The sequence below is a fragment of the Stegostoma tigrinum genome, chromosome 14 (assembly GCF_030684315.1).
Source record: "Stegostoma tigrinum isolate sSteTig4 chromosome 14, sSteTig4.hap1, whole genome shotgun sequence".
Classification (NCBI taxonomy): Eukaryota; Metazoa; Chordata; class Chondrichthyes; order Orectolobiformes; family Stegostomatidae; genus Stegostoma; species Stegostoma tigrinum.
This window is the reverse complement of record NC_081367.1, coordinates 62,111,603-62,129,722: the sequence shown is the minus strand read 5'-3', so window position 1 is coordinate 62,129,722 and position 18,120 is coordinate 62,111,603. Positions and strand designations below refer to the sequence as shown.

The 18,120-nt window shown below is 39.7% G+C and overlaps 1 protein-coding gene across 1 annotated transcript; it reads right to left on the bottom strand.

Annotated features, from left to right (window-relative positions):
• Window positions 1-6,404: 6,404 nt before the first annotated feature.
• On the bottom strand, window positions 6,405-14,052 carry LOC125457440 (extracellular calcium-sensing receptor-like). Its single transcript, XM_048541636.1, has 7 exons — window positions 14,013-14,052; window positions 13,789-13,834; window positions 13,037-13,343; window positions 9,720-10,553; window positions 9,380-9,607; window positions 7,443-7,566; window positions 6,405-7,336 (listed from the first exon to the last, which is right to left on the bottom strand). Exons 3-7 carry the CDS (start codon window positions 13,292-13,294, stop codon window positions 6,405-6,407), a joined length of 2,376 nt encoding a protein of 791 aa, XP_048397593.1. The 5' UTR covers window positions 13,295-13,343; window positions 13,789-13,834; window positions 14,013-14,052.
• Between the last annotated feature and the right edge of the window lie 4,068 nt (window positions 14,053-18,120).

Sequence of the window (18,120 nt, the reverse complement as noted above, 5' to 3'; positions counted from 1 at the left end):
TGTTTTTCTGGATGCAGAGATTGTCCTGCAGTAGACTTTCAAAAGGATAATTCCAATTATTCATTGACAGCTAACTTCACTGAACTAGATCTGCTCTAGGAATTATATCCCAATCTTCTACCTTGCTCATTTCACCAGACAAACACAGTTGCTTATAGACTTCTGACCTCAATTTCTCTGTTGCACGGAAGTATCATTGCCCAGACACATTGTGTAGCCTACGGCCTTCACAGACTCTCTCAGCAGAGAGCCAGTGGTTCTCCCAAATTTGGAGCTCTCCAGGACTTCTGAGTTTTGACTCCAAATGTCAGTTGTCCACCAATTCTTCTCTATTTCCCTCTAACCAGTGATGTGAAACCCATACAGATACAGGAAGCATTTCAGAGTGTAATGCTCTTTGGAGGGTCAGTGCGGACTCAGTGGGACAAATGGCTTGCTTCCACATTGTAGGTAATCTACGAACAGCACAGCCTTCCAACAGTTCTTGAATTCTCACGATGTACACAACTTGTTTGGCTACCAACCTGACAGTGCAGTTAATTGTTCGACTTGTAAAAATTTAGCAAACATCTCTTTTTCCCATATTTACTGACCTTCCATTCAATATTACTTTTTCTGCTTTGAAAAGGACTTCAGTCAACTCTGAGCTGCCCCAAATGACATTTTAAGCTCTTCCACTTTCATTGAGCAGAATTAAAGTTTACTGCAAACCAACTCTGGATCGGGGCACACTCTGAAAATTATATTTCAAACAGAATATTGACATGCACCAGAAAAAAGGACATAATTGGATAAATTTGTCACACTCTAACATGATTATTCAAGCCTTAACATAGTTACAGAAAAAATTTACACCAATAAGAAGAAAGGAGTTAGACTTCAAAATGTGGAGATACAATTGAAGAAGAATTCTGTCTTTATGCAGAGAAGATTGAGTGAGATTTGTGAGAAGTCAACTCGTAAAGACATTTAAGTAAATGAATTGGAGAAACTATTTCCAATAACAGAAGATCCAAGAGTCAAAGGACATAATTTAAGCAAGCATAAAAACAACCAGAACTGTTTATTTGGAAGAAATGTATGATCAGGAGTGTGCGGAGGACTGCTTCGAAGAGAATTCAATGTCAGTGCTCCCAACTGTAAACCTTGGGTGAACCAGGAAATCCACTCCCTACTGAAAACCAGATGTGCAAAATTCAAACCAAATGACTGAGGCCAATAAAGGAAATCCAAATATGACCTTGGCAAAACCATCAAGGATTCTAATAGGAAGTACCTGAACAATTTTGACGCCCAAATCTACCAAACAAAACCTCTCCTGTCCCCAATGGCAAGGTCAAAACAACATTAGGGGATACAAAATGAAGCACAGCAAGACAGCAGACAAAGGCTCATCCCTCCCTAATGCATTTGATGCTGTTCCTTCATAACCACTGCAGACATCAGAGCAGTCTTCCTGGGGGCCAACCCAAGGAAAGTGATAGGCCAATACAATGTTCCCAGCTGAGCACTCAGGTCCTGTGTGGACCACTTGGCGAGGTAATCACTGACATTTTCAACACCTCCCTCTTAAAAGCCAAATTTTGCCCCTGCTTCAAGATGGTTATCATCTCCGTACCTAATAAGGCACATACAATGTGCATTGATGACTACTACCCAGTGGCTCTGACCTCAATAGTCATGAAGTACTTTGAGAAGGTGGTCATGGCCCACATCAACTCCAGTCTTCCAACCTGCCTAAATACCCCTACAATTTGCCGACTAAATTAATAGGCCCACAACTGATACTATAACCCTAGCCGTGCACTCATTCAAAGAACATCTAAACACCGGTGACATTCCTGCTCATTGACTACAACTATGCCTTCAACAACATGAAACCCTCAGAACTGATCACAGCAATCCATTACCTTGGCCTTGGCTCCACCATTTGTAACTGGATCCTCAGCTTTCTAAACCACAAACTGAAATCTGTAAAGATAGGTAACTGAACTTCCTCCACAATAATGCCCAACACTGGAGCAAACCCCTAACACCATTAACACCCTCCCCCCAAATGATGCATCTTCATTCCCCCTTCTGTACTCCCTGTCCTGTACTGTGTCACCAAAATCAAAAAATTAATGCAATCTACAAATTTGCTGATGGTGCCATTGTAATAGCACAGATACCAAACAACGACAAACCAAAATGCAGAATGCAGTTAGCAGACTTGGTGAAGTGGTGCAAAGAGAAAAAAACTGATCATTGACTTCAAAAAGAAAAGAGGAGAGCACAACTGCATATACATCGACAGAACTAATGTTGAGAAGGTGGACAGCTTCATGCCCTCAGAGTGACAATGACCAACAAGGTGTCCAGCACTTCCCACATGGATGCAGTGGTCATGAATGCACAAGAATGACTCTTCTTCCTCGGTGGCTCATGAATTTTGGCATGCCCATAAGAATTCTGAACAATGTCATGAGATGCACATTTAAACCATATTGTCTTAGTGCATAATGGCCTGGTTTAGCAACTGCTCTGCCCAGGACTGGAAGGAACTGCAGAAGGAGCTGTTTACAGTTCAGACTATTATGTATGTAACTCTTCCATCCATGGAGTCCATTTACATGGTTCATTACTGCAGAATGGCTGCTAACGTCATCAATGCCCCATCTCACTCTGGTAATAATCTCTGATAACCTTTTCTGTCAGGGAGAAGATAAAGTCTGAACGCCTACATCAGCAGATTCTGGTGCAGATGCTTCCTGGCCATTATTGGACTGATGAATAGACTCTCTAGCCTCATATAATGTTGACCTTGCTAACATTGATCTTGCCTCACCAGCCCTTTTTAATGTAATCCGTAGGCCTCGATCTCAGTCTTTTTAAAATGTACATCGTTACTTACTATGATCTGCCTGTACTGCTTGGAAACAAAGGTTTTCACTTTACTTCGGTACAAGTGATAATCTATCAATAATGAAATGTTAGGAGAAGCAGTTTCAACAACAAAATTCACAACTGCATTGGATAAGTACTTGAAGTTGTGAAAATTTCAGTTATCAGAAAGGAGCACAGAAATAAGCTTAAAATGTCTAGTAGAGTGCATGTATCTAAATAGACCTCTGCATTGCATTATTTGATGATTAACTGCAAATGCAGTATTTTAATTGGGGCAATGTCTGAATGAATCTTTTGTTAATTTCTGGCAAGCAGACATTGTTGGAAAGGCCATCATTACTTCGCAATCCCAAAATATGCTTGAGAAGTTGGTGGTGAATTACTCGCTTGAGGTACTGCACTACTTATGGTCTAGACACAGCCAGCCAGCACTGCAAGGCAAACCTCTAAGTCTCTGAACTATCAACAGTAAAGAAAAAAAACAATATATTTCCAAAATACTGAATAGTGCATCACAAAAATGTCAGTCTTATGCAGTGAGTGGTTAGAATCCGGAACATGCTAGTTAATACAGTCATGGAGACAAATCAATTTGTGGCTTCCAAAAGAAATTAGGTAAGAACCTCAAGATTAATGAGTGTAGTTGGCAGGAAAGGGATAAAAAATGTAAGGAAGCTAGTTTAGTCTTGTAATGGGCTTGTGCAGATTCAACAAGTTGATTGGCCTCATTCTTTGTGGTAACCATTCCCTGTTAAGATGGTTTGAGGCTAGGTGGTGGGGTGCGGGGGTGGGGTGGGGAACTGTCAGACAGTAGCATTCACAAGCACCTGCTGTCAGTACACTTCCAGATAGTAGTCATCCTGGGTGAGGGAGGGAGCATCTTTGCAAGTTGCTCCAGAGCATCTAATAGATGGTACACACTGTTGCCATGGCGCACCACTGAAATTGAAGTTTGTATTTAATGTGATTCATGTTTTAATCAAGTCAACTGCTTTGCTCCACGATTTTGTTGAAGCCCTGTGGGGGTTGCACTGCCCGGAAAAGTGACCATAAACCATCAACTTGCCTCATGGCACGTGAAAAGATTTAGTGAAACCAGGATGAGAGTTCTTCCACTCAGAATACACAGCCTGTGCAAGGACAATGTTTCTATGGCTTGTCCATGCCAATGGCAGCATGCAGGAAGTTGAAAGTGGAGAATTTAGCAATAGTTATATAGATTAAAGTAAGCAGTGATGATTGAGCTCCAGTTTGTTGAAGATGGTCATTAATTGGGACCTGTACTCCTTGCATTTTAATTGTCACTTAACCATTCCATACCAGAAAACCATCCATGGCTTTTCTGCATGTGGGTATGGACTACTGCACAGAGATCAGTGCTCTGAGGAACCAGTCATAGAACATTTTATCTCCAAGAATTTTGTGCTATGTATAGCTCTAGCCAGTAGACTTGTTTTCTAGGGTTTCAAGTTCAAGTTCATTTGGGTTTCTTAAATCTGCCCTCTATCAAACACTGCCTCGCTGGAGGGTTAGCATTCATTTCAATCATTTTTAGGTATCAAAATGTTGACCATATTTAAACTAAATTAGGAATGCAGGCATATCTCGAGTCCAGTCAGAGCACAAAGCTACATTAAAACTTGCTAGATCCAAAGCTGGGGAAGAAAAGAAACCCGTGAAAAAGAGATGCCAAGCATTAATAATTGTTCATGTCAACAGTGCTGTGAAACTCCACATGAAATTCAATGTGAATTGTATGATGCTAATGTGAAAACAAAGTGCTGTGCCATGTTTTCCCCATGATCTGCAAAGTAGTCACTGAACTGGATGTAGAAGGTACAACACCCATCTGCAGACTCTTCAGACTTGCCCCCATTTCAGTAAGTCCCACACCACGCATTGCTAACTGTCTCCCTTCAACTCAGTTGACAGTATTGTTGTCTTCTCTTCAGTTAGGCCACCTTGATCCTACTCCATCACTCAAAAAGGTATTGCATGATCTGTCTGGAGCTGCAACAGCGGTTGTCTCCTTTCTCCTCATTCCGCTCAATGGATTGGTGGATTGAAATTCAATTGAGCTTGCCGTTGAATATATTTGATGATTCAACTTGTACTGTTCCCTGTGAAAGTGAATTCCAAAGATAACAACTCTTTGAGAGAAGAAATTCTTCTTCAAATCCACCAAGTGTGGCAAATGTATTATTTTTGAAATTATGTTTCATTTTTCTACCTGTCCCACTAAAGAGATTGAGGTGAAGTTACTCCACAACAGATTCAATTCAACATATTGGTCTATTCACTTTAACAATCTTGATCCTTTTGTAGCTATTTTGTCCAAACGTTTGATGCCTTGAAAATAATTTTCTGTCCTTCTATCATTAGCAATTTTGGTTGCAAATAACTCTATCCCTTCAAACAATTCATATACATTTTAAATAGCTACAGGAGTATTATTGATGCATCCTATTAGCTGCAATTTTCTGATTTGGAGATTACTTACCTATCATGACGGCTGTTCATTAGCCAATCTTATATTCATGATAATATCCATCTCCAAAGAAAAAGAGTTCAAATCTTGTGCAGCAACCTGACATATGGCACTCTATGTAGCAACATTCACCATTCAAAAACCCAAATGCAAAAGTAACATCCCTCCAAGGCTGTTGTACTATCCTTCTGAACTACTCACGCCCCCAATCGTCACCACCACCCCACCCACACGAATATCTTATTTGGAAAAAAAACTGGTCTACAAGCATCTCGTCATTCAGGATTGTGAGCTTCTCCCGCACTCAGAACTCAGTTCGAAACAACTGAGTAAGTTTGATAAGTATGACTGCTAAATTAAGGAGCTCCATTCGTCAATCAAGATTTTATTCAAAATCAAATATTTAATCATCCTGTATTAATAATGTTTCGTTAATTTTGTTCACGATGGAAACCAACACGTCTGACAGATCTATTTTGAAAGACATCTCCAAAATGTGCGCGAATAATGCCTTTATGTGTTGAAAACACCAGATTGTTAATGCTAATGGTTTCAATCGCGGTGGGAAAATAAGCGTGCAGTACATGATAGTTGATTTGAATGGCAAATATATCAGGAATGATCGAGTAAATTAAGTGTTGAATATGAGCAACTTACAATACAGCAGTGAATTACAGCATCTCACGAAAAAGTACACAAATACTGATAGTTAAGACAAGTTCTCACTAAAACTCAACGCAATGAAGAATGTCAAGGAATGGGGAAGAAACTGAAAGCGACTTTGCTCCGCATTTAAATAAATATTGATCATACACAATTTGCAATTCTGATTAAATGAATTTCTGGAGAAATATGTAATATGGTTCAAATTAACAGCCTGACACCAAAATTCATCTTCCGTGTGGTAATTATGCCTTTGTTCGATTGTAAAGATGGGTGTTCGTAAACCAGTGTATTTTCTGGCTGTCTAAATGCAATTCTCATTCACTATCTTTACAACGAATTAATTAACTGCTTAAATATCTGCGCCTCATTCACGAACGCTTTCAAAGATTTGCTTGGAAAACACTGAGCCCATCATGTTCTTCTTTGTGTTGTTTTCTTTCTTCAGAAGAATAATATAACATTTTGGGACAAAAATACAAATAAGTAGTCCAAAGCTCGAAGCCAAAATCGCAAATACTTCAACTGCCACAGCATATTTGCCTGGCGAACTTATGTAAGCTGGAATGAAGGTTATCCAAACTGCACAAAAGATAAGCATGCTAAACGTTATGTGTTTAGCTTCATTGAAGTTATCTGGAAGTTGGCGAGCTAGAAATGCGACCACGAAACACACGCAGGACAGAAATCCAATATAACCAAGTACGCAATAGAAGACAAACGAAGATCCCACGTTGCATTCAAACACAATTATCTCATTAAAGTGACTAGTGTTTTTCAAAGGATAAGGTGGAAATGCAATTAACCAGGCAGTACATATTGCACATTGTACCAGGGTAAGGATGTAAACCATCAGCCGTTGTTGTCTTGGTCCAAACCACTTCATCATATTATTGTTAGGAAACTTTGCTTTGAATGCCATCACCACGACAACCGTTTTACTCAATACACACGAGATGCAAAGCACGAAACTAATACCAAAAGCGACGTGGCAGAGCATACAAGACCAAACTAAAGGTTCACCAATGAATGTAATTGAACACAGAAAGCAAAGTGTCAAGGCAAAAAGTAAAATGAAGCTTAACTCAGAGTTATTGGCTTTAACAATCGGAGTGTGTCTATAGATGTAGAATATTGCGCATACACCGACAGTGGCGCAGGCTCCCAACAACGCCAGTGACACCAGAATGGTGCCCAATGTCTCGAAAAACGAAAGAAACTCGATTTCCTTTGGAATGCACCGGTCCTGCCTTTGATTAGATCTGAATTCCAACGGGCATTTTATGCAATGTACAGAATCTAAAAAGCAACACGAAACCTGGTTATTCCAAGAGAAATCTTAACGCCCGTACAATGCAGACATCAATCTGAAAAAGCAATGCTCTTTGCAATGGTGCTTCCTTACCAGTTCTGTTACTAATTTCATTTTCTGCACATTTTATGCAATTAAAACAGCAAATGGGTTGTCCTTTTCTTCTTGCTTTCCTTGTCCCTTGACGACAGCTTTCAGAGCAAACAGCTTTAGGAACCTGTTTATGAACATGAATACAATGATGGAGAAATCTTAATTACTCCACGTGGCAAATCTGTAACATTCAGTCTGGTTTACAGAGGAATCACTATTTCTGTTGGATTTGTATCCTTTTTTGATTGATTTTACTGTTTGTGACTTCGTCATGTCGCAATTTGAAGCTGCGCGAAAGTGTTTGGAACAGATTTGCAGTTGCAGAATCCGGACGTATTTAGTGACTTCAAATTCTCGTCATAAAATTCATGATGTGTCTCTGGAGTTGCTTCATTCGCTACTGAAAAGGAATATCGAAAATGAACGAAATAAAATCAAACATATTTTGTAATAAGACCTCTTAATGGCCAAAATGAAAACAAAACAGATTCAGAAGCCTGCTGTGTTCATCCAGCTCTATCCTTTGTTATCTCAGATTTCCCAGCATCGGCAGTTCCTACCATCTCTCTCTCTCTCGCAACAAAAATCATGCAAAGCGGACGTTTCTGTCGAGGCTTGCATTAACTGACCATCACTCGCTGCCTTTGTGCAACATTCTTGAACTGGTGCAATCCATTTCCTGTAGTTAGACCTATAGTGTCATAAACGAGGAACTGACATATATTTCCAAGTGAAGATGGTAAGCGGCTGCCAGGGGAATTTTCATGTGGAGTTGTTCTGATGGATTTGTTGCTAATGTTCTTCTTGACGGAAGTGGACATGTGTTTGGAAGGCGCTGCCTAAAAAGCATTGTTGAACTTTTGCACTGGGATAATGGGAACTGCAGATGCTGGCGAATCAGAGGCAATGAAGTGTGGAGCTGGATGAATAAAGCACGCTTTTGTACTGCTAAGATGCTGCTTGGCATGCTGTGTTCGTCCAGCTCCACACTGTTGTTGAATTTTTACATTGTATTTTGAGGTGCTGCGACTGATCATCTGTGATAGAGGAAGTTAATATTTGTGGATATGATGCCAAACAAATGGGCTGCTTTTTCCTTGAATGTGTCCGGCTTCTGAGTTTTTGAAACTGCCCCCATTCAGGCAAGAGGGATTTTGCTATCACAGTCCTGACCTGTGCTGCGTTAGTGGTAGTTATATCTTGGAGAGTCTAGAGCTGAGTCACCTACTGCAGGTCTCATCTTTGATCTCTTCGTGCAGCCGCAGATTGTATCTGATTAGTTCAATTCAGTTTCTCTTTTCTGGTATCCCCTGTTATATTTGTAATGTGGGATTTAGTTATGTTGATCCGATTGAATATGAAGCGGAAATGATTGGACACTCTATTGTTGGAGATAATCATTGCTTGGGACTTTTGTGGCACAAATATAATTTTTCACCAACTATAATGTGCCTTGAACTATGACTCCCTGATTTATTTTATGCATTCAGACTATTCAAGCACATTTTAGTCCGTTTAGATGTTTACGTCTATGTGCATTCATTTAAGATATTGTTACATTTTTTGCTGCTAAACGGCACTATCTTATATTTTGTCATTTTGACTAAATTAGCTGGGTAAAGGCAGACTGCGGTTGAAATGGATGGAAATAAAACATCTCTCTAATGTTATATCCTGTATTGATTCAGCCACTTTTGAATCGGTAAGCAGTACTGTTCCATGTGAAAAGCTTATTAGGTTGCAATTTCACCCATCAGAAAATGACACAGTCTCGCATCGGACACAGAAACGATACAACAAACACCAGTTCGGTTTTCCGAAGGTTTTTCTGATGAACGATCTCAGCCCGAAACACAAGCCTTCCGGCTTCTCGGCCTACGGTGTTCATCCAGCTCTACACCAGATTTTATAAAGGAACGGTTCTCCACAGATCTTACCGACTTCTGCTCGCCATTCCAAACAATTGCCTCTTCTGTTATCGAAAATTCTTCTCCAGATCGAGCTGACCCATCATAGTGCCCAACATTTACAATTTCAATGTCACCGACGGCATTTGGTTGCCAGTTTACAATGTCATACATTGCGACAGGGTCTCCATTTTCGTCAAAATGTACTTTTTCGCCGATCTTGGTTACGAAATTCACTGTCTTCATGTAATAAAGTAGCTTTAAAAAAGTAGGAACACGGTTACATTAATTGCAAATGTCCAATCGTGAATTCAACCACATTGGCTTTTTATGTAAATACAGTCATCATACAACATTGAATGTTCCTCACCTGCCACGGTTGAAAATTTGAAACATTCGCACAACTCCCGTTGGCGAAGGGTCCTTGCCCATTTTTGCATGACACCATGTTGTGAAGCGCATAAGCTATCGCATAAGTTGCTTTGTACACGTTGTAAGTGACTCTGTACTGCAACACATCTGTAAATTCATTTTGGATGTTCTTAAAATTTTCTCTCCCCGTGCATTCCTTAAGGTCTGAATCAGTTTTTCGAGTATCTGTTTTGTTTCCACCACTTAGAGTGCAGCCGAAACAACTTTTCCAAAACTTTTTCACCAAGAAGTTTCCTGGATATGAGGATGGATGAACATTCATCAGGAACTCCCTTAACCCTGGTATGCGGACTTTGGGAATTGCAACCCCAATTGCACCAGAACCAATCTTTTTACTTTCCTCCGGAGGAAGAAGCAACGTGGAAACCCATGATTCGCTTCCAATCCATTGTATGCCGCTGACGTTTTGTCTAATCATTTCTTTTAGCAGAGTGCGCATGTTTAGTTCACTCACAAACGCAATGATAACTTTTGTAGACGATGTTTTTATGGTGTCAATTGTTTTCAGTAACTTCTCTCGAGTGTATGTTATGTGAAGCGACTCTGAGAAGGCTACACAAACGCCTACTTGTTGGACTGCCTCTTCAAATGCCTGCATTCCAAAGTTTCCATAATCATCATCGCTCTTAACTGTCCCAATCCAGGTCCATCCGAAATGTTTCACGAGCTGTGCTAATGCTTTAGCCTGATAGTAATCACTCGGTATTGTTCGAAAAAATGATGGATATTCTTTTCTATTGCTCAGGCAGGCACAGGTAGAAAAGTAGCTAACCTGTCATAAATAAAGCAGAAAATTTTGCATTTTGATTATAATTGGTGGATGTTCATGATATCAAAGCGTAAATATTGGCGAAAAAGTGCAATGTTCGCAATCGCGCTGTCCCTCCGGGAGTTGCGAATCTTAATCGGATAACCAACTACTTATTTCAAAATTCAAACCGTCCCATTCAAATATTTTCCCCAAATGCTCATTCTGTAATCACCTTGTCCTAGCTGCAACAACGCTCACAGCGTCCATTCATCACAATTTAACATTATGAATGTCGTTGAACGTTCTCTTCCTCTCTCTCCCCTCTCTCCTCCTGGTGTTACTTGGGGTCAATTCTAATTGCGTATAATATCGGAATGAGGATCCACTGTCGATCTCGCCTTTTGTCCCTACTTATTGAATTCAATGGAAGGAAAAGCAAAGCAAAATGTAGGATTTGTGTCTCATTCTACGAAACCCGCTTTTCAGCATTGCCCGAAGATAAAATTACTTTTCGACAAACCTCTTACATCTTTATCGGCATGTTCAACGTTTTAAAAAAAAATCAAGAATCAGAAGTACAACTTAGAAGAATTTGCTTCTGCTTCTGCCACCAACATTAAGCTCATCGTCTTTCAAGCATGAATTATACATGCTTCAGTGAGCCGAAATCAAAACATTGTTTAGTTCAAGTTAGACTTATTTCAACTGATCTGCAGTGTATAGTTTAGCAATCTATTATCGTGTTGACTGTTGCTGGGCAGGCTTTGCGCACATTTTTTTTCAAACTTTATAATGTTTATCGTTTTATTTTACAACACTTTAATTTCAAAAGTTCCGGGAATAGCTAACTATTACGCTTTGCATCTTTAGTTTTTCTTGCAATTTTGATGACACGAAATTATTTAACGAAAAGTAAGTTATTCTCAATTTTTGCCTTCTATAGTTTTTTTGCTGTTATTCCTCTGAGGAAATGTTGTCATGTGTAAAGTAGCTTTAAGGTGTTGGATTCAAGATGGCATTCGCTCATTTTCGAAGCTACTGAGGAAATCCTCAGCTGAAATCATTACACGCCTCAACTCTACTATTCCCAGAATCAGTTACTACGTTTAAGGATTGGCTCAAATGGTATCCACCGCTTTTCCCAAGACTGGAATTGAATTTAATTATGGAACAGTTTCGAGCTTACTCGTTAATACGGTTTCTCTTTCCACAGATACGCTTGACGTGACCATCATTTTCAACATCATCTGGTTCTGTTTTAATAATTGCATTGTAATGGCAAGATGTTTTTTCAAATCAAAAAACAAATTGACTATGGGGTTCGTTTAGCCGATTAGCTATTTTCAATAAATAGATTAAGGTCTCCATTAAAACTTGAGAGTGACAAAAGTTGCAACACGCAAAGTGTTGAAAAGTGAGCAATTTTCCTCTTCAGGAAGCTTTTCAATGGCTGGATTGCACACTCGTGAATTAAGTTCACTTGTTCATGACAAGAACTCATCAAAATCTTGACAAACAGACGCACTGGAGAAAAATGGTGTAGAGCTGTTAAGGCGCACTGGTAGCATCCCGACCTTTCGACTTAATGGGATCTCATCCTCCCTAGAAATTGCGATAGCAGCTATGGACAGGTTGATTGAAAACTACATAAAAGTTTGCTGAAGAGGTTAGTTTAATTTTTTGACGTGTTTCATTTAGCACAGTGTGAGAAAAGGGTGAAGTTGCAGACGTACAAATGCCATCGGCATTCGACCATGGCAACCAGTTGAGATTATATTCAAAGGTTACATCCGCACTGCAAAGATGGCACCAGTAACAGGGACCATAAAGCTCTACTTGAAGACAAAGAAAAGGTTTCCATCTCTTTCACTCATGTCTACTTTACACATGACTCCATGTCATGTTCTGAAGATAGTTCAATAGACTAAATAAAATTAACTCTGATTTATTTCCACAAAAGCTGCCAGACCTGCTGATAATTTCCAGCAATTTCTGTTTCTGTCCCATGTATGTGATTCACTTTTAACCTCACTCTAGATGACTTAGGAAGCAATTCAGTTCAAGGTTAACTGGGGTCTGGAAAAAAAAAGATATTGCCAATGGTGTTCGGACCTCAGGAAGGAGCAAAAATATGTTAAAATTGCCAATTTCTATTATAATTTTTGGACGTTTCCTTTCTCATAGTTTACTTGTATTCATCAACAATTTTCTGAACTGAGGCTTTCGAAGCAGTATTTCCGAAGAAGAGGAATGAGACCCCAGCTAAAAATCTACAGATATACTGAGCCAAAAAGCACTCATCAGTAATTATACTGGATCGTCTCAGCATCCTGAATGAACATTCTGATGGGGATGTAACTGAAGTCTTTGATTTTTTTAAAATCAACAACATTACAGATTTTGCATGGACGATGGATTGTATTACATATATAACACCACATCACATACTGTTGATCCAAATGTGTTCACACTGCATAACCAAGTTATTAAAAGCCATATCTTACCATTGGGATCCTGAAAGTACCAATGGAAGGTGCTATTGCTAAAGACCTCGTGGATCCAGAATCAGCAACAATCGCTGAAACAATGGAGGAGTTTTTACAGTTAGCAGAGGATGTGCTTTCCTCGGGTTTGTTGAGAAACGCCATAGCTGCTTTTAGCGATAACTGGGGCAAATTACAAGAATCGTAAATGCGGTATCCCAGAGTGACACCGGGTAGTAGAGCCGTATCGTTATTTATTTCCTCAATTGCAAAAACCATCGCCAGAGCAAAACGGAAATGTCTGAACAGAAAGCTGCAGAGAAGGTGAAGAAATGCGATTAAAAAAATCACAAACGTCACGATAACACATATGCAAGGGGACCACCCCATTGCTAATATTACTTATAATTCTGTGGTACACCTCTGCGACAAAACTGGAAGTTGGTGGATTTAACTTCCAAAGCAAAGTCTTGAGCACAAAACCTTATCCGATTTGAAGTAAAAACTTGACAATGTGCTTGGTTTCAAGTAAGAAGTTAACAAGACTCCCAATTTTACCTCTAAGATCCACTAGAAGCATTTCGATGTAGATCAGGACAGCTCTCGCAATGCCTTGGCAAAATCTGTCCCTTATTTCAAAATACTAAAAGAGGTTTCTGGGTTGTGATCACATGACTAATTGAGGGAGCTGACGGAGTCCGTAAAATGTTTGTTAAATTGCCATCTTTACTCTGACTAAACTGCAAAAGCACCTGAATGAGAATAACGCACTTTGGAACTAGTCTGTGAAACTGAAGTTAACGATGTCTTTTTTTTAATCTGGCGTTCGCAAAGTGATTCAGACGGTCATCATTCAAACATGCGAAACAGCATCAGGGCAATTGTTTTCAAGTTAGTGGACAAATTGGAACGTCTAATGACACCACTAACCTGACGCATGTTGGCGGCTCTGGGTGATTGCTGAACGAGTGGGGTCGATGCTCAGCGTGGTAAGAACGCATGCCAAAAATTCCACCCAACGTTATATCTCCATCTTTTGACAAACCCAGTAAATCAATCCTACCCCAATGTTTGCAAGCCTGCTCATTACTGGACCATGCCGATGTAACAGCAGCATTCACCAACAATAGGAAACAATAATACATCATTTACCGGGAAAGAAATTGTTTACTGCTTACAGTAGGGAGACACTTTAAAAATATATATAATCTCTCGCTATTTCCATGTAAAACGCTTCAATGAGTGACAAATCGATTTAAATCTCTGTTGAACATCAACAAATTGCTTGGCGAGCCCCTGAGGAGAACGCCACCACTTTAGCCAAAATGAGACTCGTGAAGGAAATAATTGCAAACATAATCACCTGCGTACATTCAATCCAGTTGGGGTAGCACGGTGATTAGCAATTCTAGTCGGGACCCCGTCTCAATTTCAACTGTAGGCGTCTCTCTGTCTTTTTTTTTTCGTACACTTGTGTGTTTCCCCCGGGTGCTCCAGTCTCTTCTTACAGTCCGAGGATGTAGAGGCTCGATGGAAGATGAACTCAGCCCTCTTGGCTCAGCGATCGGCTCGCTTCAAAGTATCACAAAAGTCATTTAAAATGCTTATGGCTGCTTGCTCAAGATTTTACATATTCCTATACGGTTGATGCACAAAGAAGAAATATATTCAAGCCTTGCACCGTTGTTTTCAAATTGGCCATTCATAGTTCCTACTATGGTGATAATGCATCGATAATATAGAATTGATAGGCCAATCAATGGTGAAACAAGTCTTGTGCATCTGGTATTTAAAAACATCTGCTGTATTTTACCTTCTACGGTCTAGAAGCGATGAGAAGTTGTCGAAGGAACAATAGTGCTCCTGTGCACCTAAATGAGAGCATTCTCTGTTACGCTTGGGCAGCGGAGGTTATGGGAGTACATGCTGAAAGTAATGAACGGGTGTCAATCAAATGGGATGATGATCTATGGTCAGGTTTGAGTTAGTAAGGTGATGGATGAAAAATGATTTGGTATGTCTCCACATAGGGACTGCATTTCTCATTCTTCCTACTTTTATTCAGTCTCTATAAATGTCAGCAATGTTTTGCTGTTAACCAAAATGATGATGCTTCAAAGAATAACAGGTTTGAAACCTCGCCAAACCACGATAATTAGTTGCAAATCTGTTCCAGTTTGCAAAGAAGGACTTCAGCTACCAGAAAATATTCGTAAGTGCTGTCAACTATAATGTTACTAATTGAGTTCAAGCAAATAGTTTTGTCTTGATTCGTGGCGACGTGTTTGAGTGTTCCTGGAGCTTCAGCCATCCAGGCAAGTGGACGTTATGACATTACACTCCTGATTTGTGTCTTGCAGATAGTGGATGGCAGTTGCACAGAGGCATGTTAGTCAATACAGCATCGTAAGCCTCTGGCCTACACTTGTGGTCACGTTACTGGCATGTCTGGCGCTTCTTGGTTTCTGATCAATGTTACAGCTCAAACAATTGACTGTGGGGGATAGATTCAGCAATGGCAAAGTCATTCCCTGTCAAAGAGAACTAATTGGACTGTTTATTTATGGAGACAGTTGTTGTCTTGGACAAGTAACCATTGTTACATGCTAGTTATGAGCCCAAGTCTTTATGTTCTCCAGGGCTTGTTGCATTTCACCTTGAGGTTTTCAGTGCCAGATGACTTCTGTATGGTGATGTTCATCGTGCTATCATCAGATAACCTCCACTTCTGATGAAGGAATGATCAATTATAAAGTAGATGAAGATGATTGGTCCTGGGACACAACCCAATGTGATTGCTGCAGAAATCTCCTGGTTTAAAAGTATTCATATGAAACACCATAATTATCTATGCTGCATAAGACTTCAATGATGGAGACTTCTTCCTCCCCAATCACATTGATTATAATTTTGTTAATGGCTCCTGGATGCCATACATGGACAGATAGATGCAGGCCAGTTGGCTCATCCAGTTCACACCTCTATTGTGAAGAGCATCCCACCTAGGTTCACACCACTACCTTATCCCGGCATTTCCCATCATTAATCTACCCAGCCTGCATATCTGTGGGCAACTTAACATGGCCACCTCACTAAACTCCACTGAACATATCATGGGGCTGTGGGAGGAAACCAGACACTTCAAGGAAACCCACACAGACACAGGGAGAATGTGCAAACTCCACAGAGACAGCTGTCCAAAGGTGGCATTGAAAAAGGGCCCCTGACACAATGAGATAGCTGTTCTAAATCTTTACCTCACTTTGACTCTTGTACCCATGCTTTGGTCAAGGCTTTAAAGAATTCAGGAACTCAATTACTCTGGTGAAATCCAAACTAAACATCCATGTCGCGATGATTGCTGAGTAAATAGCAGTTGGTAACACTGTCAACACCACTTTCCATCTCTTTGCTGATAATGACAACAGTGATGGCCGGACAATTGGAAAGTTTGAGGAAGTTTACAACTTACTTGAATTTACATTTTTGTGCTCGATACTTCTCTCATTGTGGATGACAATACCTCACCCTTTAGTTGTTTAGTTGCCGACTGTTTATGTGGCAACTCTATCTTGTACTTCATCCATTGGGTGTGGCTCACTTCTTTCTTTTGATTGCATGCTACATCTACTGTTTTGCATGCAATTGGATGTTTCTAGTTTGGAAGCTCATTTTAAAATAGATCAGGTTACTTGAGTCCTCTACTTAGTTTTCGCTTTTGTCGTAGATTTCAGCACTTAATAAGATTATTGTATATCAGCAATTTAAAAAAAAACCTTGGGAAGTTACCCTCTGTAAGTCGAATTCAATTGAGAACAATCAATATCTGAGTTACATGCAAGACAGAACTGCTAAAACAAAAAAAAAATCCATCCAGGGAAAAAAAGACTGGAATTAGTTGCATATTTTTTCACGTTTTGCCAAACGATTGTTGTAATGTTGATTGTCAATGAAGATTTCAAAGTAAAACAAAATCATTAACCGTTAGACCAGATTGGAAAGAAGGATGTGCTAGCTAAATCTTCTGAGCTGTCAAACAACCCCCATCAAACTCTTGTAATATACAACATAATACAAATGTTTCTCCAGCTCTGGAATCACAATCTTAAATTGAAACGTACAGATTGAACAATCATGCTCTCACTTTTCTATTTAAGTGCGGTTTAAAAGTCAGGCTGATAGAGTGAAGTGCTTTGTTCAACTTTCATCATGGCCAATGGTGAAATTTGAATTCAAATGTCAAATGAAATTCAGAATTAAAAACCCATCTGTTGGTTACTATTAAACTGTTGCTGATCTTCATAAATCCTTAGCTTTTTCCATGTTTTCGTTCAGGGAAGTAAATAACAATCTTTACACTTTATGGCCTACATGCAACTCCAGGTGCACAGCAATGTGGTCGCAAAATAGCCCCCTAGATAGTAAAGCAAGTATATTCCATCCATCGGGAAATAGGGATTGACAATAAATGCTGGACGTGAATACCGACATCCCAAGAACAAATGAAACACGAAAGGGTCACAAATTCAAGATTGTATGCAAAACAGGAGGTGAATGAGGATAACCTTTTGTCTTCAGAGAGTTGTTAAGATTTGAAATGCATTGCCTGGGAGCGTAGGGGAGAAGGATTCCTGAAAAACAAAATTGGTATGTAATTCTTGAAGGGATTAATTTAGAGATAGAACAGGAGAATGAGACGAATGGCAAAACCTCTGAGAGTTAGTACAAATAGAACTAAAATTACTCAATTTCATCTGTTATTTTCCAATATATAGCCAAATAATTACAATTCCACTCTGAACATCCTGCGTCAGGCAGCAATCCAATAGAGAGAGTTATCTTTTATTAAAAAATGAATGAGAGATGCCAGCCAGAAAGCATGCTTGGATGAAGTTGACTGGTGATGTCAGTCACCATAGGGTAGTTGCCAAACCTGGTTTGAATATCTTAAAAATTTCAATTGACTAATTTGATCAAGCAAAGTGGCAGTTACAAATTATAGCAAGGTTACATCTTCGTCATGCATCAATGGCAGCTATATGAATATCCATGTTGGAAACACATGGGTCAGACAGATGCAGATACAGATGCAAAGCACTTGTAGC